At 39.1% G+C, this 25207-nt stretch overlaps 3 protein-coding genes across 4 annotated transcripts; 2 read left to right on the top strand and 1 right to left on the bottom strand.

Annotated features, from left to right (window-relative positions):
• Positions 1–6482: 6482 nt before the first annotated feature.
• Positions 6483–9988, top strand: fam185a (family with sequence similarity 185 member A). The gene is made up of 8 exons (XM_026366244.1): positions 6483–7043; positions 7141–7250; positions 7570–7662; positions 7864–8002; positions 9035–9076; positions 9172–9267; positions 9363–9497; positions 9673–9988. Exons 1-8 carry the CDS (start codon positions 6608–6610, stop codon positions 9783–9785), a joined length of 1164 nt encoding a protein of 387 aa, XP_026222029.1. The 5' UTR covers positions 6483–6607; the 3' UTR covers positions 9786–9988.
• A 467-nt stretch (positions 9989–10455) lies between these two features.
• On the bottom strand, positions 10456–25179 carry fbxl13 (F-box and leucine-rich repeat protein 13). The gene is made up of 21 exons (XM_026366234.1): positions 25042–25179; positions 24710–24816; positions 24002–24095; positions 23826–23893; positions 20672–20826; positions 20168–20277; positions 19975–20073; positions 18878–18973; positions 18644–18779; positions 14609–14661; positions 14101–14201; positions 13721–13850; positions 13157–13255; positions 12877–12997; positions 12613–12775; positions 12389–12508; positions 12170–12293; positions 12011–12091; positions 11555–11689; positions 11291–11454; positions 10456–11206 (listed from the first exon to the last, which is right to left on the bottom strand). The coding sequence occupies exons 1-21, from the start codon at positions 25111–25113 to the stop codon at positions 11011–11013; spliced, it is 2424 nt and encodes an 807-aa protein (XP_026222019.1). The 5' UTR covers positions 25114–25179; the 3' UTR covers positions 10456–11010.
• LOC113166212 (leucine-rich repeat-containing protein 17-like) lies at positions 13518–18495 on the top strand. Of its 2 annotated transcripts, none has more exons than XM_026366235.1 (7): positions 13518–13644; positions 15579–15816; positions 15913–16392; positions 16516–16730; positions 17316–17471; positions 17876–18017; positions 18107–18495. In XM_026366235.1, the coding sequence occupies exons 2-7, from the start codon at positions 15683–15685 to the stop codon at positions 18384–18386; spliced, it is 1407 nt and encodes a 468-aa protein (XP_026222020.1). In that variant the 5' UTR covers positions 13518–13644; positions 15579–15682; the 3' UTR covers positions 18387–18495. The 2 variants fall into 2 exon arrangements, with proteins under 2 accessions (XP_026222020.1, XP_026222022.1); XM_026366237.1 differs by lacking the exon at positions 13518–13644 and adding an exon at positions 13654–13780.
• Positions 25180–25207: the final 28 nt, after the last annotated feature.

Genomic DNA, 25207 nt, shown 5'->3' with positions numbered 1-25207 from the left:
GGAGTCATAAAAGATAATGAGAAAGAAGACCTCTTAAAAGAAGTGGCAGAAAAGGATGGAAAAAGTCAGACAAAGTGGACAAAAGGAAAGGGCAAATTAGGACAGACAAAAGTGCCAACAGCTGGTGGAAAGGAGAAAATGGTATATAGGGAAAGGGAAAGGAGTTTTGAAAGCAATAACAGGGATGCTGACATAGATGGGAATAAGGGAAAAGATGGAAAGGGGTTTTCAAAAGGAGAACAAGAAGATAAACTGGATGGTGGAGAAGAAAGAAAGATGAACATTCATATGAAAAATGAAGAGAAAATACCAGAGGATGACCATGACGTGAGGCGAGACGAGACAAAGGAAACTGAGAAAAAGACACGAAATGAAGAAGACAGGGGCAGTGATGGGATAAAGATGTCTGAAGAGCATGATAAGCATACAAATAAGGTGCAAGAGCAGCACGGGGAGGAGAGGATAAGGGAAATGGAAAAAGGAATTAAAGCAGAGCAAAAAAACAAGAAACCAAAACAGACTGAAAACAGTGGGAGGACAGAACAAAAGAAGACTAAAAAAGAAGGGGAGGCGGAAGAGGTGGATAGAGCGATGGGAAAGGAGATCAAAACGAAGGGAGAAAAATCTGTCCAGAGTGAACAGAGAGACAGTGATGGAGAATCAGCATCCAGCAAAGAAAGTGAGGGAGGAGACTTTGTTTCAGTCACCCCGACTCTTCAGCTTAACATTGGTTTAGATGTAAGGTTTGACTCCATGGACTCAAACGAAGCTCCAACCTTTACATCGTCTCCACCTTTGTCCGGTTCCACTTCTGATTTGATCACAGATGTCAGTCAAGATGTTTTGACTGCTTATGAGCTAACAACCCAAAGAACTGGAGTAGACGGTATTTCTAAAAACCCAAACACACCAACAACAGACAGAAGAAACACACGAGGTGGCCACAGACAACATGTAACCAGTGCCACTATTAGTGTCCTCTCTGCAACTAACGTGAGACCTGGAGCAGGCTTCCAGGGTTGGGTTAGCTCAGCTACAACCACCACTACTCCGAGTTTCAATTCATACACGACTACATACCCAGGAGTCACAGAGCCCGGTCCTTGGACTTCTAAAAAGAACAGCTCAAAACCTAAGACGGGGGTGAAACCTCTACCAGGCCGAGGAACAACGCCTGATAAGATGCAAAAACCTGGAATTAAGCCTGAAGCAGAGCAAAGGCCAAAAATACCTCAAAATTACCGGAAACCTGACCAAGCTCCTTTACCTGACAAAAAAACAAAACATGACCAGAAGCAGAACCCTTCTCACCAAAAACCCACAACAGACCACAAACCTAGACCTGGCCTAGACACTAAACTTGTCCAAATTCCAAAACCTGACCAAAGATCTCCATCTGAAAATGTAACTACTGATCAAAATATCAAAAACAGTCTAATACCTAAACATGGCCAATACCGTCCAACTAATGAAAACAAGTTACCCAATCGAAAGCCAAACTCCCAGCAGAAGTCTCTGCCTCCTGTCCGAAGACCGACATCTCAAAGACCTGTGACTGTAAACACAACCAGCCCTGACAAAGATCATCTAACTGAGCAACAGCCTGAATATGATGAAATCTCAACTATCAATCAAAACTCAAAACCTGACAAAACGCTGCATCACACTCCTGAAACCAAGAAGCCAGACCAAAAGCAAACACCTGAGAGAAAAGCGACCAGTGAAGAAAAAAGCAAACCTGATCAAAGATCTGAACCAACACCTGTTCAAGAGCCTAAATCTGACAGAGGTGAGACAACTCGTCTTGCACCAAAACATAAGCCGGTGACAGAATTAATCAGAAAACATCATGATGAAGATCCTTCTTTTGAGCCTAAATCTAACAGAGACTTCGTACCTGGACAAAAGTTCACACCTGATCGTGCTGTTACGCCTCCTGATCAACAGCCTGAATCCAGCCAGAGAATTTCTACCAATAACCAAAAGCCTAAACCTGGCCACATACCTAAATTTAACCAGAAACGTCCAGTGCCTGTGACAGACCAAAAGCCTAAACCTAATGTGAAACCTAAACCAGGCCAAGCACCACAAACTAATCAAGGAATTAAAACACCAATATCTGCCCAAATCCCCAATCATAACCCAAAAGCTGTGCCTGATGACATCCCTGAAGCACAAACGAGCAAAACAGGCAAACCAAGGCCTCCCCCCCGACACAGACCACCAACCAGACCTGTACTCAAGCCAGGAACAACACAAGTTCAAAGGCCGAAACAAGCAGTACGACCAAAAGCAAGTCCAAGAACCAAAGCAGACTTAGATCTTCCTCGTGTCAGCGGGACTACTTCGAACAGCATCCAAAACTCTCAAACTGTCCTGCCACCTACATCTGCCGCTGTGAAACAGACTGATGACGTGACTCATTCTCCAGGGGACATGGAGTTCAGTCCCCGCTCAGTAAAAACTATCAGTCTGAGCACAAAGACCTCTAACAGCCCAGAGTCTAGACCCTTCCGTCATTTTCACACTCTTCCTGAAAGCTTCACGATGAGCCCAAGCAGCAGGACTAAGTCTGATCTGAGGCCACAAGCAGTTGGTAAACCATCATCAACACCAGTGACAACAAGACCAATCAATATCGTCCATGGGAGCCCCCCTAGTGTTATATCCAGCGCCAGTCCAGAATCCACGAAGCCAAATCGAGCTTATAAAACTGACTCCAGCTTACAAGCTACGGTACTTCACAGTGTAGAGGAAACAGCACCCAGGCCGACTCCAGCTCCAGACAAAATGATGATTCCTGTTCATTCCCACAGGGCCCAAACCACCTCCACAGTCATCCCTGACTTCATGTCAACAACCTCTGCCAGTCCAGGTCCCAAACACCCGGATGCTGAGTCCTCCACTCCCAGTGCACGTGAGCTGCGTGTGAAAATCAACCAGGTGGCTGCATTGTTCAATAACAGCCTCAGGGTGAATGAAAGTCCACGGGACAGGGGACCAAAGGAGCATCTTGAGGACAAGCAGGGAGGCAGCAGGCCTGACAGGGGAGACAGCAAACTACCCACACTGACATCATCTAAAGGTAAGAGATATTATTTCAGCGTCTTATTGACACTACATCACTGTAATTAGACAGAGAGGACACTTTATAACACTTTATAATTGTATTAATGTCTTAAAAGGTAATTGCTTCATTCTGAGGTGGAGGACTTTTAAGAAAGAGGACCACACAATAAGCTATATGAAAAATAATGATGTGGTCTGAGTTCATCTTTGTATCATACATCATGGCTATTATATGCCAAAGGAGGAATCTGCATATGTGTGCAAAATGTGTGCGGTGACTAGGGGTAAAACCACAAGTATGCACAGACAAGCAGCTTAAAAACATCCTACAGCGGAGTTTGACTTACAGCGAGTGACTAATTTGGCATCAAGTCAATCTTGATACAGTATCTTCAGTTTATAACTTGAGTTCAAACACTACACTTAAACTAAACAATGTTGACGCAGGTGATGATCAAGAGGATCTGATCACCACATTACATCATATTATATATGTGAAGTAAAATAAAAAGCCTAAATAAACTGTCATTTTAAAGTTATGACTTTTATCTCTTATCTCTTAAATCAATCTTTGATACTGGTAAAGTAGTTTCTGCACTGACCCGTCGCACTTCACGTACACATCCTAGTTACAATAATTATTTCTGCAAAACATGAGATGACATCATTGCTTGTTGATGACATCACTCCTACAAATGAAGGGAGACTTTAGTAATTGTGTAAAATATGTCCATCCTTCCTGTTTTCCTTATCTGCAGTCACCATCTCGAGGAGAGACTGTTCGGACCTCCTGCTCCGAGGAGAGACGAAAAGCGGGGTGTACCTGGTGACCCCTGACATCCAGGGAAGAAGCTTCCCGGTGTTCTGCGACATGGAGCTGGTGGGTGGAGGGTGGACTCTCATCCAGCGTCGACAGGACGGCAGCGTGAGCTTCAACCGCAGCTGGGCTGAATACCGATCAGGCTTTGGAGAGCTGGACGGAGGGGAGTTCTGGCTGGGCAACGATATGATCCACCTGCTCACCCGGGACAGGGACATGGTGCTGCGGGTGGAGCTGGAGGACTTTGACGGGGTGAAGGAGCATGCGCAATACGAGCACTTCAGGGTGGCGAGTGGACGGCTGCGGTACAGGCTGACAGTGGGTGGGTACAGTGGGAGGGCAGGTGATGCTCTGCGCTTCAACAAAATGTACGATCACAACAACAGGGCGTTCACCACCCCGGACAAGGACCATGACCGATACCCATCCGGGAACTGCGGGGCTTACTACAGCTCCGGATGGTGGTTTGATGCCTGCATGGCTGCAAACCTCAATGGGAAATACTATGTGGACAAGTACAGGGGCATCCGGGACGGGATTTTCTGGGGGACGTGGCGTAACATATCGACAGAGTATTACCCCACCAATTACAGACAGTCCTTTAAATCAGTCAGGATGATGATCAGACCGAAAGGCTTTTCACCATAAGCTGTGACTTTGACAGGTCATATATGAAAAAGAAATAAACACAAATACTAACTTCAACAATAAGCTCCAGAGATGCACATTACAGTTTTATTAAAACTTAATGTCCAACCTGTTATTGTATGCCAGTAACGCAATGCTGCCTCCTAGTGGTTTGATTTGCAATAATGATTTGTTTACAGATTATTCTGACGGTGTAAATAGTTATAAAGACTATACTCCTAAAAACATAGCAGCCTTTATCATAATCTTTTGATATCAATATATTATCATGTTTTTGAGAGGTGACAGAGAGATATCTTCTTATGAACAGTTATTTTTGGATGAAGACTGAACGGGTACCGTGTATGTAACAGAAAATGACCTTTTTATAGCAGGACTGAAAAGACAGCAGTTGATTGTTGACTGAAGCTGTTTGGGATGTTTTATAAATAAGATTGTCTTGTCATGGTGAATAAAATGAATTTAAATATACGCTTTGCCTTTTGAAATTATCTGCGCAGTGGAACAATAACTAAAATACTTGGTCAGTATTACTAGAACAGCAGCTCTCACATATGAAACATACCAGATTAATAATTTTTTACAGAATAAATATGATTAATCAGAAAATATGATTTTAGTCTCAAACTGGACTTGATTTTAGTCTAAATATCTTACAGATCAATAATCAAATGTATATCTCGGGTTTCTATTGGATAATTAATGTTTCATATTAATATATTATATATTTATAGTAATGATTTTATAGTCTAATCAGCAAACTGACATGATGGCTGCGTGTCATTATAATTTTAATCCATTTCATGAGAAATAGTCCCATTACAGTCCAACCAGAAGGGGGCGCTTTGAGCGACAGTTGAGCAAGAAAGTATATCCGGTTTGTCAAGTTAAAAACATAGACTCCGGAACTGAAAGATTGTACCTTCGAAATAAAATATTAATATTAACAATAATGATAATAATAAACTGTGAAAAGGACTGTTTGTACCACACAGTGAACCAACTGATTTGTTAACACAAAACAAGTATTCAACTACTTTTATAAATTAATAGCTATTTTAGTATTTTTTTATATGTCAAATGTTTAAATTAGATTATCATGCTTCTCCCTGTTTTAAATAATTATCACTAAATGTATGTTCTTGGATTTAAGGAAATGTAACAGGTACAATTACTATTTACTTATTATAGGCAAGATGATAGACTAAAAAAATAACATGCAGATAATATAAATAATAGTTCATTGGTACAAATTTCAGAACAGTCATTGATTATTGGTAAATGGGCAGCTGGAACTTCAATCCAAAAGTTTATTGTAGAGGCTATTTGAAAAAACAGTTAAATGTATGAACATGTGCCTTTATGTTCATAATAATTGTATTTGTATTCCCAACAAATTTCAATCATAACACATCTTTTAAAACTAGTAGCTACTAAGAATGGTTGTACTAAAATTGAAAGTGTCTTCTGGTCGGAGAAGCATGTTAGCAGAAACTGAAAAATGACTACAGAGCAGTGGCTCTGACCTCACATATTATGAAGGCTTTTGAGAGGCTGATCCTGGAGTCCCTCCGACTACATACATAATAAAAATACATAATTACACACTTTAGTTTACCTATCAACCCCAACTTGAAGTGGATGACGCCATCATATATCTGCTCCATTGCACTTACACCCACCTGGACAAGCCTGGGGGCTTAGTGAGGATCGTGTTTTGTTTTGTTTTGTCTGCAGTTGTAGGATGTATTCAGGGTGAGTTTTCTGTATTTATGTTAATCTGTAGTTGTGTTCCTGTGGATCTTTTCTGATTGAACAACTGTAACAAGACAAAACAATTTCCCTCTGGGATTCATAAAGTTTTTTTAAATCTTGAATTGAGATAAAGGACAGGCTGTAAATGGAAAATGTGCTTTTACTCTGAAGATTCGTACCGGAAGCCCAGGCTGTGTTGTAACTGCGACACATGTTGAATGGCGGCTCGTCCAGTGGAGGAGTTTGTTTTGTTGATCAGCTGTAAGAGCTGCGCTGTCTGGCGTGGATGAGTTGGTTTGTCGGGAGGTGACTGAAATGTTTTGGAGCTCAGCAGGTCACCGGGGATGTGTCGGACTTCTGCGCTGCTGGTCCGTCCCAGTCAGCCCCAGGACTGTCATGACACACCGGGTCCCTGTGGACACTTCAAGGACCTTCTCCATCTCTGCAGCTGCTAAGCGTCGAGCACACGGAGAGTCGCAGCCGCCTGTGAGGCAGTGGGCCCTGGCTGTGAGCCCCTTCAGCTCGGTGCGGGCACAGCTGAGCTGCGGCATCTCCGTCAGCCCGCTGGACCCACACGACTTCCCCGAGGCTGACCGAGCCTTCATCACGGTCCGCGGGGCAGACTCTGAGCTGGAGGTCGGTCTCCATCACTTACACGTCCATTATGATGAACACAGCAAAGAGCTGCTCATCTCTGCAAAGGAGCTGCACAGCAACGTGTCGATTGATGTGTCTGCGCCCATCAAGAGCAGTGAGTGTCTCCTGATGATGATGATGAAAACTGTACCTTGTAACTGTACATCTCCACAACAGTCTGTCAGTGTCAGTGTCCTTTGTGTTTCTGTCAGATCTTTTCATTACTACTCATGGAAAAGGCGATGTGCAAGTAAATAAAATGGAGTGTGATGTCTGCAAAGTGCAAACAGAGAGAGGCAACTGTTTACTGCACTCCGTCAAGGTAGGTCTGAGCATAGAAACATGTTCTTATTAAAGAAAATACACACAAAAACAAGAAACCATCAGATCATCTGTATCCTACTGACTGACGTCAACGTCTTCAAGTAGTTTAGTGTGTTTAATAATGCTCAAAGAAATTATGTAAATGAAATAATCAGAACAGAAAATCCAAGGATGAATCTTTAAGGGTCCACAAGCACTTAAAACTGATGCAATAAACTGAAGGTGCTTTTATTTTCTTTCATGGATCTAAGAGGATTCATAACTGGTTGCACACTGACTTGTCACTCCTGGTCCACTCTCTCTCTCGTTTGTCTCAGAGTCATCATGTGGAGGTGCAGTCCAGTGGCGGACATGTCACAGGTGTGGGCACTATCCATGGCAACGTGGACATCAGCACGCATGGAGACAGTGTAAGGACAGTGTTATCACCTGGTTCTCCCTGGTTTTACAGTCCCTGGTCATTAGAGGGCAGCAGCAGTCTGTAAACAGAATCCATCTAAACATGTTTTGAGGACTGACTTTCATTTTTTCTTAATTATCAGAAGAGAAAACTGAAAATAGGTTGAACTTGTACGTCCCCTGGCAGCAGCTAATCAGTTTTGTGTTTGCAGGCAGTGGATGTCAAGAAACTCCAGGGCTCCAAAATGAATGTTTCCACAGAACAGGGCCATGTGAGGGTCAAAGCCATCTATGCTGAGTCCAGCTGCATCTCCTCCTGCTCTGGGAAAGTAGAACTGGGCCATGTACACGGTGAGCAAACAGCAGCATCCATCAATCATCTCTACTGAAGCATCTACATTATTTATCAATATTTCACATAGTACAGTGTGATTAGAGCTGCAGTCAAACTCAGGTGCAGAGTGAAATAACAGGAAGTGGTGGAAAGTAACTGGGTTGATTTACTCAAGCTATAGTAACTAAATACTTTGTAGAGTAAAACTTCACATACTGAACCTTCAAAATCTTTATTATATATTAACATATTTTTATATATACCTATTTTCACCTTTTCTGAATAGAAAAATAATTTTATATTCAGTGAATAATAGAGAATTAATCTAATATAGGAAAGTACTATACTGCATAATGAGCAACTTTGTAACTCTAAATATATGGATATATTTACATATTACATATTTATATATAACATAAATATATGTTGATGCAAATCTTTGTAAACCTGATTTTACATATGATATTGTTAGTTTTAGGATGTGAATACACAGTTAAGTTCCATCACACTCATTTGACAAAGGCTTTTGTTGAAATTATTTAAAGTCTTTCCAACTTGTACACACATGCTGAAAGGAATTTGGGACACCGGCATCGGGATATAAGGAGCAGGAGATCAAACTCACAGCTCCATAATTAACAGATGATGCAGTATTTCGCCGGTGAAACACAGCATGATGTTAATTTGATAGCTGATTTAGCTGCAGTGTGGTTGCAAGTGATCACAAATTCAATACTTGTTGTTTGTTTTGAGTAGGCTTATAAAATTATTTTTAGGCATAGATAACAAGAAAGCCCCACAATGGGATGTGAAGTAAATGCATCATCTGTGTAGAATTTTAATTTCTTCCTGATACAGCTGACCGTCTCTCCATGGAAACAATTAACTTCTTTGATCCAGGTTTATGATATCTATCATCTGTGATGGCAGCTATGTCTTTGCCAGATTTTCACCAGTCTTTATCATTTCCATATGTTGTAATTTACCTACAGGTAACTTGAAATAATCTGACAGTTGCGTAAGTTAATGATGACCTTGTGCTTTCAAAGGTGATGCCACTGTGAAGAATGTGTCTGGAGACACAGTTATAGGTAAGCAGGCAGAGTGATTACACAATGACATACTTGTGCTATCCATCAGCAGCTTCAAGAAACAAAATCTCCTGAGGCATGCTTTAATCTTGCAGATGGTTCAAATAGTTTCCTGAAGGTTTCCTCTCACAGCGGAGGTATTGATGTTTATGTGGGAGATGGTGGGAGTGCTGAACTACATAGTCAGGAAGGTAAACATAGATTATTAAAAGAATATTCAACTGACAGATCATAGTTTTTCTTCCTGTGTGCTGGTCTGTTTTACTGAGTCTATCCCTCATTTTAGGAGAGGTGTGTGTGCGTGTCCCTTCCTCGTTAAGAGCAGGAGTGGAGCTCTGGGGAGCATCTGTGGAAATCAATCCAGATGTTGTTCTGCATGGAGTAGAAAACAACACAACCCAAGGCCAAACCACAGTTACTGGTAAGCCACTATTATGAAATGTAATGTAGAGTTACATCACATTTCACAGTACCGTTGAGAAACTAGGTAACTAAACACTCCAACAAGTAAATCAACACAGAACCTTCTGTTTCTTGTCTGCACACTGAATATCTCCTATATTTATCTCCTTTGCTGCGTTCTATCTCTGACTCAGGTTTTCTGAATGTGGAGTCTCCAGTGGACCAGTGGGTTAAAGCTCAGGCAGACAGAGGCTCTGTGAGACTGAAGACACAAAGCTGGTTTGAGTCACTCAAGCTGGGGAGCTGAAGTGACAGGTTTTCTAAGCTCACAGTGATGCACCACTGCACTGGAGCTTTCCACTTAAAGAATGAGGCAGATATTTACTGCTGCTCTTGAAGACTGATGTTACCTCCTTCAAGTACTGAAAACTCAGGATGTTCTAAACTCTCAATTATGTATCATCCAACTTTATGTCTTTGTCTTTGTGTAATAAAATCCTTGTACATTGAGTCTGGAAAACATATTGTGTAAGTAACGACATAGTGTTTTACTTTTAAATTAGCAACATTTTGATTGCTTAAGTTATTTTAAAATAACTGCATCTTCTGTGTGATACTGTATGTAAGGATAATAAAAACTAGTTGAGGTTTAACATTCCTTATAGAGTCAACACAGGCATAAAACAAATACATGTCTGTACAACTGTCTCCCTTCCTGAAGCAATACCACCAACTGTAAAGCATTTAATCAATGATTCTTTTTCTTTTTCTTTTTTAGATAAAATAATAAATAAAATAAATATAAGTAAAAAGAATGCATATTTTTAAGTTTAATGGCATAAATAAGATTATATCAATATATAGAGCTATATCTATATGTAGATATAGATATATAGATATATTATTTTTAAAGACAAGCAGTACGTTAATAAACTGACAAAATTTAGAAAAAAACAAAATAATTATCAAACTCAGGTTATTGAACGTTTTGGGAAACCATATTTTGTATATTAATCCTCCCAGTTTTTTAGTCTGGGGCCGCGTCTATTTAAATAGCATCTAAAGAATTTAGTATTTATGAACCAAAAATGGATAAGTAATCTTTTGCACTCTGCAGACGTTCTATAACTATCTGTTGAATGAGAAAACAATAAATCACTATTAACTGTAAACATTTAAATACCTCTGTAAAGAAAAGTTGATAATTCAGAACCTAGCGGGGTCAAAGACAATACATCTAAATCATATATCTAAAAGCTGATCTGTTGTGTTATATCAAACACACATTTAGAGAGGTGGCTGTAATAGTGCTGTGTCTGAGCTCCTATCCAGACAGTAAGAACACAGAGAACACACGAAGGTGAAACATAATCAGATCATTAATCCAGTGATTTGAGTGTAGATTTATCTCAAGATTAGTTTGGTCTTATTACATTTTGATATAAAACATATAAGCAGTGGGATTGCATGATTGTCAAAGTGCTGTATCTATTACTTACTGTGTGACTCTATATTATAAAATCAGGAATTCTTTAGATCTCTTTATATCCTCTCTGAACTCCTGTCATCACTGAGTGCTGCTCCACCATTTCCCAGGTGCCATCAGTCTTATTAGGTCCAGTCACTGAATGCCCTATTTGGCCCAAGTTGTATCCAAACCAGTATGGAGGGTCATCATTGCTGTGCTCCCAGTGCTCTACACGTGGTTTCAGCTTTAAGGCAGCCACCCTGAGAGATCACACATTTACTGATCATTCAAAGTTCTTGTGCAGGAATTTAAATATACAGTACTTGTCTAAGTTTGTGTCTTACTTGGAGATGCTGCTGCAGCACATCATTGCAATGGAGCAGAGTGGAGGACAGATCCTTTCTAAGTGTCGAAGTGTGCGATCTGTCAGCAGAATGCAGCCACTCACATCAAGCTCTCGCAGGTACTGAGACCCACTAGTCAGATACTGCACTGCCATATCTGTCATCTGAGACAGGCAGAGGGGAACAGAAACATCATATGACTGAACAATGGAAACAGTTGGCTTCAACTAGAGAATATTTAAAAGTTTCAGAGTGTGTGTATACCTTTGGACAACCTGACATCTGCAGAGTGACCAAACTTCTGCAGTAAAATGAAATAGCTCGAATGGCTGGGTCAGACAGAGATACACAGTGAGACACGTCGATGTGTTCGAGATCTCTCATATTCTTGCATAACTTCTGTCCTCATGAGGAACAAAGGAGATGACAGAGAGATTTAAGAGAAAATGCAAACGGATATCATGAAATGGGAAGAAGAATTAATGCTCTGTTTACATGTGTTAGTAGGCAGAAGCAGACAGAACACCTGTGGAAATAATTGATACCTTTTTGGAACCGATTTACCAGGAAAAACTTTGGGTATGCTTTTTTTTTTCTTGTCAACTATTCGTTTTAGCAAACACTTTGAAAGCATGTAAACATAAACCCAGTAAAGTTGTAAACTGTTCTATTAAAATGTCGCCATCTGGCCAAGTGTTGAAATTCCAACTGGATTTTTACCTCTATGCCAATGTCTGTGATGTAGACACAATCTGCAAGAACCAACTTCCTTAAGTGTATCCCCTCCACAGCAGCCAGTCCCTAAAAATACAAATATGTTCACAACAGGGGCCAGGTATCTTTTTTTAAGCAATGTGAGAAACAAACATGCAACAATACCTGATCCTGAATGTTGCAACCACTGATGTCAAGGGAGCAGATAGAGCTGCCACTCAGCCACTCCAGACTCATGTCAGTCAGTCTTTCACAGTAACTTATGTTGAGATGGTACAGATTACACAACCTGTCCACACATGACAGAAAAAGTCTGCTTTGTGTTGCTGACCACCAGATCACAGCAAGGTATTTTGTTTCTAAGAGTGAAGTCACACTATATACCTTTGTGAAATCCTCATGACAGAGATATCAGTGATGCCACTACAGTGACTGACATTCAGCTCTTTCAATTTGGTGACAGAGGAGCCATCAGTTAGGTACCTGATGCCAACATCATTCACCCTAAAATACACATTATACAAAAACACATGGTGTCATGCAATGTAAGAATTAAGCACATTGAATATTGAAAGATGAAGGACTTCTCCAGTTGCAAACATACATACCTATTGCAAAGTGAGATGTCCAGGTATTGCAGGTTCTTGAGGGTGGCCACAGATTTGAGGCTGGCGTCAGTCATTCGGGGACATTCTGCAACATGAAGTCTGCAGAGGCCCTCTGAGCTGCTGCACAGAGCTTTCCAGCTGATGTCTGATAGTTGGTTGTTACCTAAATTGCATGTGTATAAAGCAGATAGAGCAACTAGAACATTGTTGTGTCTTTACATCTGTATATCGAAATAAAGGCTGCAAGATACAAAGGGATCTCACCCTCTGTGCTAAAAGTCTTAAGTTTGGCTACTTCAGCAATGGCTTTCAGGGCTGTGTCGGAAAGATGAGGAGCTTCCAAAAGAGACATAGCAGACAAACAGTGACACCTGGCAAGCAGCGCCTGTTGGAAAAGAATAAGACTCAGGGGGTTGAGGGTATGTGGAGAAAAGATATCACAACGTTTAAAAAGCAATGTTTGTCTAATTTCCCTGTTAAACATTCCAGAGCAGTGATGGTGATTCTGTGTGAAACCAGTGACATGAGAAATGATCACACTTACCAAGACACAGCTATCTGACAGTGTGGGCATGTCATTGATCACAATCTCTTTCAGTGCAGGGCATCCAGCAGAAATGTATTTGAACCCATTTACTGTCATCTAGGAGGAGTGAGAGGAAAATATGTGTCTATGTCGGAATCTGAATCATTCTGAATGCAGTTTTCCTCACTCCTCACATTTCCAGGGCCCCACAAAGTGAAACCATACATCTGGAACAAAACTAACACACATTCCGTCTTTTATGTTGGGGGACATATGTGTTATGTTATGAAGTGTGCACATGGTGAGTGGGTGGACCACAGCCGAGTGTATAAACCCAACCCTCTGCGTAGCCACAGCTGCCTCTACTTAAGAGCTTTGTTCTTTTGCTCTGATCTCTGAGTGCAGACAGTCACCAGTGTACGGTTAGACAGAAGAGAAGACGTGGAGTGTGCAGTGACTGGGATTATTCAACGGGCGCAGAACACTAAACATTTAGGAGGAAAAAGGTTTGGTCTTGTCTAAAGTTGAAGTTGCAACTCTACTGTATGCAGAACGAAAACTGAGAGCAGCATACCAACTGACCTGAGTGCAGCCAGACAGATTGAGGTGGACTAAACTGTGGCAACCTTTGTCTGTGGTCAGGTACAGAAAGCCTTTATCTGTGAATCTGTAGCAGTAGGCCAGACTCAGGTATTGAAGGTTAAGACAGTTCCTGTTCATTTATAAAAGAAACAGATACCGTGTTAAAGCTGTGTGCTCTTATAAGATATCTTCAAATCCTAACATTTTGTGTAATACTGTTATCTGTGAGAATGAGGTACCCATAACAGTCAAACCTCCAAATACAGCATATTGTTCATGCAATCATCCAGTGCAGTAATTTTGTTAACTGATAATGCTGCACACTGGACTAAGAGAAATGGGAATCCTGGACAGACAAGTGAGCTGGACTAAAGGTTTACCTGGATAATTCTCTTAGAGTTTTGTTTGTGATAAGTGTGCATGAAAGGTTTAAGTAGAGCAGGCTGGGACAGCCCTCGACAATTCTCTGGACCATTATATCCTGTTAAAAAGCACAAGTTCAAATGTTATTTTAAGGCATCTGCTCCAGTTACGTGGATAGCACAATATCTAAAAACAACAGTGAAGCTACTTGGTTTTCACATGGGACAAATGCAATGTTATCTGTGACCTAGTGCTAGACCTAAATAACGATTATACATGCAATTATGAACAGTGAGGAGCACTTTCCCAGACAAACAGTGTTATCTTAGACAAGGGCAGTTTTTGATGAATATGTTAAATTATTTTTTATAGGACTGACAGTGTATTAATAACCATCATTGTCAACATGTTGCCTTTAAACATAAAAACATAGTAAAGTTGTAAGTAGTATTATAATGTTTTATGAAAATTATGCATTTTCTTATAGATTTTGGAATTATTTACAAAAAACATTATTTTACTTACAGTAACATTAAAACACTCTGACACATTGAGCTCCTGGAGATTTCTGCATTCACCTAAAAAATGCAAAGAAAAAGCAGAAAAGAATTTGTTCTTATTTGTACTAAAATAAGATGAAGTCATATATAAAGTTATGCAAGGAATAACAAATAAGTATACCCCTAGCCTTGTTTCAAAGTTGTACAGTGGCAAGAAAACATATGTGAACATTTTCAAATGATTTTCTGCATTAATTTGTCATAAGATATGATCAGATCGTCATCTAAGTCAAGAGTATTAACAAATATAATGTGTCTAAAATAAAACAAAAAAAATCTGATCTTTCATGTCTTTCTTGACATATTATTCACAGTGCACAATAGTGCTATACTATAGTATAGTGCACAATTCTTTATTCTTTCAGACAGAACAGTTTTAGCTCTGTTGTATTTTTTGGACATTTCATGTGTGTGGCTCTCTTTAAGTTGTTCCATAGCATCTCTGTTGGGTTGAGGTCTGGGCTGACTAGGCCACTTGCTTTGGTGTTTTGGGTCTATGTCCTGTAGCATCATCCACCTTCTACAAAGTTTCAGCTGAAGTACAAATATTCTAACATAATGCTAAAGAATTTGGGAATTCATCTCCCCCCAAATCACTGCAAGCTAGCCAAGCTTGATGCATCAAAGCAGGCCCAAATCATTGAGGTCCTCCACCAAGCTTCACATTTGGGATGATGTTTGAGTGCTTTTTGTCAAAGTAGCTCTAGTCCACATCTCCAAACAAAATTTTGAACAACAATACTCTATATAATATTGTTAGGCACATTATATTTGTCAATCCTCTGTACTTAGATGAAGATCAGATCACATTTTATGAAAATTAATGCAGTAAACAACAAAATTCCAAAAGATTCACATACTTTTTCGTGCCACTGTATATACATTCCTGGATCGTGCCTATCTCTTACATAACATGCTTCATGTTTCTTCTGCAGGCTGAGCAGCAGCTGTGTTCCATCAACAACAACAACGCTGCTGCCCTTTGACCCACTGCTTCTGTTTGGAGTCTCTAACTCCAGTGCTTCATACTGAAAGGACAATGCCTGTAGGGCTCAGCATGCGTCTGATCTCGCTTCTTATTGTCTTCCTGCTCCTGCTCCCATCTACTGAGATGAAAAGACCAGGGAAGGGCAAAGGCCTGAAAGGAGCACGACAAAATCTTGCACCGGGCAGGTATGGTTTATTCTTGGTCTTTGTCCAGTCCATATTTCACTATGACAAGCGATGACTTTTTAAAAAATATTATTTTGTCTTTGCAAATCATGTCAGGGTAAGAGTTGCTGGGCGCCACAGCAGATCACGCTCCTCCAGGCTTGTTAGATTACCTAACTGCTCAGAGTCCACAGAATCTGGAGAGGTCTTTGTGGACTGTCAGGACCAACGTCTCACCTCCATTCCAGCCTCACAGATGTGGTTGAAAGAGCCAAAGCACCTCCTTCTAGCCCGCAACCGTATCAGAGTCCTCAATGACATGGCCTTCCGTGGATATGAAAGTTTAACCAGTTTAGATCTGCAGCAGAACCAGATCTCTTTAGTAGAGGAAGGGGCTTTCCAGGGCCTGACAAGCCTCACAACCCTGCTGCTGCAGCACAATCGCCTTGTAACACTTAGCGAGGAGGCACTCATCCCCATGCCAAGCCTACGCTACCTGCGTTTGTACGATAATCCCTGGAATTGTTTTTGTCCATTGGACAGTCTCATACGCACCATTCAGGTCCCAAGCAACCGTAAACTAGGAAATCATGCCAGGTAAGTGATTCCACACAAAGCCTTTGACACAGTGTGATCCACAAGTGTCCACTAAAATATAAGAATCAACTTCCCAAAATCACACTTGATTTATTGACGACTTAACTGTACTTCCTTCACCAGGTGTGCAGAGCCCATCACGCTAAAAGGCATAAAATTGAAGCAAGTTGACCCAGAGTTACTCTGTAAAGAGTCAGACCCAACTGGTGACCCAATGGAAGATCAGAGAGATTCCACAAACACTTTAAAGCCCAGTCCAATTCGCAGCAAACCTGATGCTATCGCAGCTTGCCATACCTACTTTTTCCCCCAAATGCGAATGGACTGCAGAAAACAAGGTAAGGCCATAATCACTGTGTATTCTGAGAATCACGTTTTGAGAAAATCAACACACGTTTCTTATGCAACAGAGAAGTTAGGAAAAATACCTCAAAAGCATTATGTCACAGAACTTGTATGCTTGTGTATTGCTTTTGTATGACAGGAATAATTAATGTTCCATTCCTCAACGGTCATTCAGGGCCAGACAGAAACAGCAGAGAGTCACATCTGGTTTGGCAGGTTTATAACATCTAATATTGTGCTGCTTGCTGCCTTAACCACTGACTGATTTCATGTTAAAACAAACCAAGTTTAAATCAGAAGAGGTCTTTTGTGAATGTGCAAAAGAACTTTAAATTTTCCTAAGAATATATTCAATCAAATAATGTGTTAGTACCATCTGACTCCTACTGGCAGGAAGCCTGGACTAAGTATTACTGTAAAAGTGTGCAAACTCACACTGATTAATGACAATTTTGACAAATTTGCATGGTTTACATCCATCCTTCTAATTTATTAATAAAACAAACAGTGAACATGTAAATAAAGCAGTGTAATTAAATGTACTGGATTTGAATAAACCCCTTCCTTTTTATATTTAGGTCTAACTGAGGTGCCCACAGGTATTCCAGAGGATATTGTTCATATTGACTTGTCTCATAATTCAATCAGTCATCTCAAAGCCAGAGATTTCCAAGGTGCAAGGAGCCTCAGGACCCTTAATATCAGTAATAACAACATGGAGCACATTGACACAGGTGAAGCATGTGTTTTTATTACTACATATCAATTACTTAAGTTTTACTATGAAACCTTAATGTGTCCTCTATTGTGGAGGATAAAAACCAAAAAAAAAAGGATGTGTTTTTCTTTGTCCGGTAAAAAAATATGTCTGCAACTTCTGCTGAAGGCAATTGAGCAATCCTTGTGTAAACAGTATTACTTTTATTTATAGAAGGAAAAAGCTGAGAGTGTTACAGACATTAAGTGATCGCTTTGCTTAACTGATATTAAAAAAGAAGAAAACGTCCGTCTGCACATTCCTCTTAGAGTTAGATTGCAATAGCTTTTTCTTCATTAATAATAAACTGCAAAAAAAAAAAATAAAAATCACATATTGAGAAAAGCTAAATCCAAGTTTTCCTTTCTCTCTCTCTCATAGGTTCCTTGGCTGGGCTCCTGCACCTCCGTGAGCTGGACCTGTCTGATAACAGTCTGCTTTTTATTCAGTATGGGGTTCTGGAAGACCTTTACTTCCTATCACAACTAAATCTGGGAGGAAATCCCTGGATGTGCAACTATAGGTGAGTTCTTCTTCTCTAATTTGTGATCAACTGATTTTTTTTTTTTTTTGGATAAATGCAAATAACTAATAAAACTAACACTTTTTCAGCATTCACTACATGGTGTACTGGCTTCGTCTGCACCCAGCGGTGCGGCACTCTGGCCTGCTGTGTCACTCTCCTCTCGAACATAATGGTGAGAGTGTGGAGGAGTATGTGAATTCTTACAACAGAGAATGCCCAAAGGACAGGCAGCACAGCCAAATAGACCAAGACACAGATCCTGAGCTCTGGCAAACTGTGATGGAGGTTCAGAGAGAGGTGGAGGAAGAGTTGGAGCCCAGTCACTTGAAAGCACCGCAGAAATACCAGATCATCAGACTGTCCTGATTCTAATGAAAATCTGACCTAAACTTTGACTTACAAAAGGCTCTTTGTGTTCTGTTCTTTTTTATTCCCTTCAACATTATTAAACTGTCTGTATCAGATGGGGAAATTATTATTTTGTTTAGTGTTTCTATATTTTTATGTTTTGTCAGTGCTGTTCTGATTAATTATTATTGTTAGATCATTATCTGTATCAATACACACATATGTGAAATATGGGAATTGCACATTAAATGCATGACAAAGCATGCAATACTCACTGATACATTTTAAAGTGGGCCATTTTAGAGATGTGCAGCCACGCAGGTTGAGACGTATCACAAATGGGCGGTAGTTCTTCAAAATCTGCTTCATTGTGTTGTCTGTTATCCACTCTTTCTCTACAGAGACATTCATCTAAAAGGGGCAACATTGGGAAAAATGTATTTTCCTGTTTAAAGTATAGCTTTAAATACCACTACCAATTAAATGCAAGAATCAATCTCTGTACAGACCTGACTCCACAATGTGCCTGACTGGATAATAGCTTTCCATGCGCAACACACCTCAGCACAATTTAGCCAGTCTCGTAATGGTAGATATTGAAAAATCTGTAGAAAAAAAACCAATCATACAACAACGCTAATTCTGTTAGGTGTTAGATGAAAGACAGTAGACATATGAATGTCCTCTTAATTTTTTATGAACTAATATCAATTCAACTTTGTGTTAATTCATAATGTTATTATAAATGTACCAGCTAAAAATGTGAGCATCTCTAAACAATATGAGAAAGAAAGTCCACAAATTACAATTGTTACAGATGCAACTAATTTTAAAGCAAATTATTTTACTGATATTTGGTCCTGCAGGATTTAATTTCACATAACCCACACTCACATTGGAAATATTTGGCCAGTGTCAAGGGGACAGTTAGATGATCAGACAAGCTTCAGTGTCATCTCTGCCACTTTGCAAGGCAGAGTGATACAAGTGTACAAGTAGCCCCTTTCTCTCTCCAAACATAGTCATGTTGGAGCACTGTTTACTGAGAGGGGTGCTGGATAGAAACACAAGAGCAGATGGAGCCAAAACTGCGCTCCCTTTGCCCGCACATGTGGATGCAAAACAAACAGGCTCTACAACTGATAAGTTTCGAGTAAGGAAGATAACTAAAGTTCAAGTTTTCAGGATATTTAAAAACAGAAAGAAACTAATGTCAAGGTACTAAAATGATTATATAATACAAAATATTAATATGCACAAAACCAAAACACTGCAGCAGATAATAAATAAAGGCCTTTCTAGGGTAATGGATAATAGGTACTTTGAAGCTTATTAAGCTGCAACTGGTTTTAGTCATGTGGCCTCATGGCGACAGAAAGTATGTTTACAGTAAAGTATTATGTAACAGGTATGTGTGATCTCATCACACTGCTTTGAAAACGAATGAGGCTACTATGACTTTACTTTTACAGCCATCAAAACTTTGTGAACTCAGCTCATGAGCTATAAAAGAAAACAGGAGAGTATATATATATATATATATATATATATATATATATATATATATATATATATATATAAAACTGTAAAGTTTCTTAAGAATTACCTTCAGGGAGAGGCTGCTAGGCAGTGCTGAGAGTCGGTCACATCCTTCTCCAGTCTGATGGTCTTCATCGCCATTTTCCATCAAACCCATTTCCAACTTCTGCAAGATTCACACAAACACAAATAATATGGAATATTTTTTAGAGAACAGAGCTAGAGATTCAAAAAAAGTAAAGTCCCACATAAAACCATACCTTAAAGTAATCTTTTGTCCTCTTTGAGTCCTGTGCAACATTATGCCATGCAGCCATCATGCGCTTAAGGCGTTCACCATTTATAAGTCTCTCAAGTTTCTTGATGGCAGCTGAGTTGAAACAAATTCACATCTTTAAACACAGTACTTACATTATTGCATCGTTTTAGAGATAGAGGGTAAAATGTAGGCCAATATTTGTCAATAATTTAATATTAATTAATATTATGATCACATTGGATACTGGATGTTTAGCTTTTAAACATAAAATCTTAGAGTTCAGTATTGAAAGGTACAAGGGACAAAATGAGTCACAGTAGTGGGTGTGGGGAAGAAATGAATGTCAGGAAAGACATGGTTTGAATACATTTCTAAACCACAGTGCATGTTTTCTCTGGCTACATACATGGGAGGGTTACAGCTTACAGAACCAGTTTCTACTTTTTGGTTAAGGTAAACACTCATGATTACTATTTTACTCAGAAATACTTATGTGGTTACTTACCAGACTGTGTCTTCCTGTGTAATTTTACCCAATTCAACCATTTGGCAAGTGCAACCCGTTGGCATTTGGTCTCAAAGTGCTTTTTTGTCATGTCCATCTTCAGAGCCAGCTCTATGGTATCTCTCTTGCTCTGCACAGTAAACATCTTCCACTTCCTGTACCCAACAACAAACACAGCTCATCATTAATTTAATGGAAAGGTTCACAGTCTGTCAGGAAGCTGCATTTACTCAACAGGACAAGAGTCTTGTCCTAAACTAGATTATTTCATTAATTATTTCAACTAAAGCAGATATGCATGGAGATTATATTTGACAGGTGAGAGGGAACCTGTGAAATATAATATCTGAAATACATGACACTTTATGCACTTGCCCATTTGTAAAGAGTGATACAGAGAAAACACTGAGGTTAGATTTCTGCTTAGCACTTTATCCGAGTCACTCTCTCAGTATGTCATGAATAATTTAACACTGATCAAATTGAAAGGCCTTAACAGTTTCAAAGTATAAGAGGTCAATTTAAGTACTTCGAACTTTTTTGGAATTGAGGTTGTTCTAAATCTTACTTACTTTGTAATTTTTAGAAGTAAGATTTAGAATATTTATAAAATAGACAACCTCAATTCCAAAAAAGTTTGGATGCTTTTCTAAATCTACATAAAAATGTAATGCTAAGATCCAGAAATCTTATAAACCCATTTTTTTATTCAAATTAAAATAAAAACAAAACAAAACATAAAATTACATTAATTTTGAAATGAATGGCAGCAACATGTGTCAAAAACAACAAGGAGGAGATGGAGGAACATTTTACAGTTAATTAAGTTAGGTGGCAGTAACAAGATTTGGTATAAAAAAGCACCTTAAAGCGTCAGAGTCTCTCAGTAACTAAGTAAAGATAGGGAGAAGATCAGTAATCTGTGCAAAGCTGTGTCCACAAATAGTCAAGCAATTTCAGATTAATGTTCCTCAATGTTAGGCTGCAACAGTTTGGACTTGTAGTAGAAGAGTGTAGAAGCTGAACTGGCCTGCCTGCAGTCTAGACCTTTCACTTATAAAGATTATATGAATTATTTATTTCTATTTATATTCAATATTTCTTAAATGCAAAATGTGACAAAGACCCTGGACTGTTGAGCCGCTAGAGACCTATATATGTCAAGAATGGGACAACATTCATGTCCCAAAACTCCAACAACTGGTCTCCTCGGCTCCCACAAACTGTTGGCACTCTCCCAGCTTATTTTAGATGTGCTGCTGTCATCAATTTTTTTAAAATTGTAAATTTTTCTCAGTTTAAACATTTCTTATGTTTTCTATGTTATATTGTGAATAAAATGTGGGTTTATGAGATTTGCAAATCATTTACACAGCATGTCAACTTTTTTTAAATTGGGGTTGTAAGTTGTACTTCCTTAAAACCGTTCATGTAATTCCTTGTTGTCAAATCTTTTGAGGAAAGAAATCAACAGTCTGTTGCTGTTGCCACTGCAGATGTTTACAGTGATTGAACTATGGTTGTACTAGAGCTATGGCTCTTCCATTTGTGTAAAGAAAATACAAATGTACATTATTTTGGCAAAAGTTGTTCTGTTACTTATTCCTAACATAAATGTTTCTGGGATTTGATAAACGTTTTATGTCTGTTTATTCCCTGTGAGGTTACATAACTGCAGATGGCTAATCTCTCAGTGAGACTCCACAAACCTCATGTTTCATATTGAAACATTTTTAACTGAGGATGGGACACCTTAGTTATAAGACACTATAGATTTGTTTTCTTTGACAGAGACTCTCTACTCTGAGCTCCTTCTGTGCAAAAATATGAACATTTGAACTCTGGCTATCAATACATCTTTCTTCAGGAAGCACACACCACAGAAAACTATGCATCAGTTTCCCGAAAATCTAAGATTACAGACAGCTCATAGATACTATGACTTGAAAAGGTGTTTTAAAACCATCTGGAGTGAACCTATGAATACAGAGTGAACAGGGCACTAACTACCTCAAACTCAGAGCCTCTCTTACCATGATCCTTTCAGCTCCACTGCAAGTCCCACTGTTTATGATGAGCAAGACTCTGGGCTTGGCTCTGCTCTCGACCCACACCATAATTTAGCAGCCACAAAACATTTTTCATTTATTTATAGAGTTTTGGCTAGTGTTGTACTGGTACTTCTAGGGGAAAACCCTGATATTTTCACAAGTGCTCCTGATGGGCAAAATGACGATACTCAGTCAACCAGCTACAAGCTATGATTGTGTGCCTGGCCAATCCTCCAAACAGCCCAATACACGATTTCAGCGATACCAAATAATTGAATATTCAACTGAATATACTATACATCTCATAGTAAAGACTGTTTAGCAAGGTATCAAAAGCCATCATGTGGTTCTAAGAGGGTAACTATAGATCCCAAATCACCTTCCCAAACACAGGGACAGTCGGTTCATACATATCAACCTACTATTGGCAATTAAAGGATATAAACTAAACTTTTACCATCCACCCACACATATCTACCTGTTTTGTTTCTTGAAAATCTTAAAAACCTTTCAACCCAGACAGATAGCCATTATGTGGCCGTTTAAGCAGGCAAACCACATGACCCACAGAATCAAGCTGTTACTTGTCCATTCACCCTCACTGCCGAGGGTCATTAAGGAACCAAAATAAAAGAATGGGAATACTGAGATTTCCATTTTAGTGGCTTAGATTGAAGAATTTAATCTCATCTCACCTCTCTTTTTTTAATTGCATAGCAATTTATTTGATATTTCTGGGACGACAGTAGCTCAGTTGGTAGCACAGTCCTCTATGAACCTCAGGGCCAGTGATTCGACTCTTGGTACCTCCTGACTACATGTTGGGACAAGACACAGAATCCCAATAGTTGTGCCATTATCTACTGTCTGGCAGCTGTCTCACAAGATTTTCCCCAAAAGGATCAATAAAGAATGCCATTATTGTTATTTAAACTTTATTTGAAATTATGGTTTTCTAAAATGGTCTTGGCTAAAGATTGCTGCACTTTACTCTAATGAGCCAAGAAAAGCTACCCAAATGACTCATGGTTCTTTTTCTCAAGAAATCCTTCAACAATCAAACCTTATGTGTTGATTTTTTTACTGTGATTCTGCAGACCTACCTGAAGCAAGAGCTTGTTAAGTTTTTCCTGTGATAGGAGTAGGCCTTCTCAAACAGGCAAAAGGAGAACTACAAAGCAATACAGAACTAAAATTATCATAATAGCATTAAAACTGTTATATTATATGTTATATTCAACTTGATATTCAGGTATGCGTGTACACTACTAAACCACACCATATCATCTGCCTCCATATATATAGTGTCCACAGTCCTTTGAGTGAGGAAGGTTGCTGTAGTGCACAGTTCTGAGTCTGCAACAAACTTTTGCCTAAAAGAAAATAATACAATTGACATCAAAAACAGATAATACCCCACATTTATTTGCATCCCTACCTCCATATTTCACAAAAACAGACTCAACACAATCCTAATGCTACATATCTTTTGTATAAATATTAAAAAGTATTATTAGTAAATATTGTATCTTATATAAGAAGTAATACATTTTGTCTTCATGATATCTTCTTTTTACATGTTAACTGTATGTATAATTGTCAAGGAAAGTCTATGATTTCCCCTCACATAATACTTGATTAACCCTAATACGTATTTACTGGAGAACTTAATCATCTGTTAATATGAGACTATGGCAATGTAACCAGATGATAACATGATGCAATTAGAAACATATGTAAGTACTATTTCCAATATTTCTTCAGTTTAGTTTGTTTTGTACAATCTTTCCCACCAGTTAGATAAATGTTAGGGTCAGAAATGGAATGTAACTAAGATTAAAAAAATGTTTTTTATTTTTTTTATTTCCACTCCTCCACATTTAGTAGTGCAACATGAGATTCACCACCAGCAGTAAAATAAAACTTGAGAAAGTGAGCCACCAAGTGTCCATGTCAAGAAAAGTCTCAAGAAAGGGGGTCTACATACCAGTCGACATCATGAAGATGATCATGTCCCTGTACGGCCAGAAGAGTGTTTTTCAGAAACTGTATTGGGTCACTAGGACATGACAGGCACGAAGCTGCCAATATGGTCTGTTGTTAAAGCACATCAAAAAGACAACGCTTTACTTAGATACAAGAAAAATATTTGAGTGGTCAAATACATAGGCAATAATCCAATAAAGTGAACTTCGTGTGCATCAGCTACTGAACAGCTGACCTGTGCTAAATTAGCTAAATTAGCTAATTAGCTAGGTGCATTCATGCTACATTTAACTAAATATACTGAACGTTACTGTCCCTATAGAGGTAACATACCTTATATATTTGTGGTAGGCAGTGTTTCTGCTCATGATCCTTTAAAACATGTTCTGTATTTGCCACATCCATATCTTGTCTTGTTGCATTTAATGTTAGTTCAGTTTAGCACTTTCCAGATTTTCTTGACGTTTCTCAGCTCCATTTAAACTCCAGCGTTGCCAGG

The sequence above is a fragment of the Anabas testudineus genome, chromosome 6 (genome assembly GCF_900324465.2).
Source record: "Anabas testudineus chromosome 6, fAnaTes1.2, whole genome shotgun sequence".
Classification (NCBI taxonomy): domain Eukaryota; kingdom Metazoa; phylum Chordata; class Actinopteri; order Anabantiformes; family Anabantidae; genus Anabas; species Anabas testudineus.
Note: the sequence above shows the minus strand (reverse complement) of the source record. Positions and strands in the feature narration are given on the sequence as shown.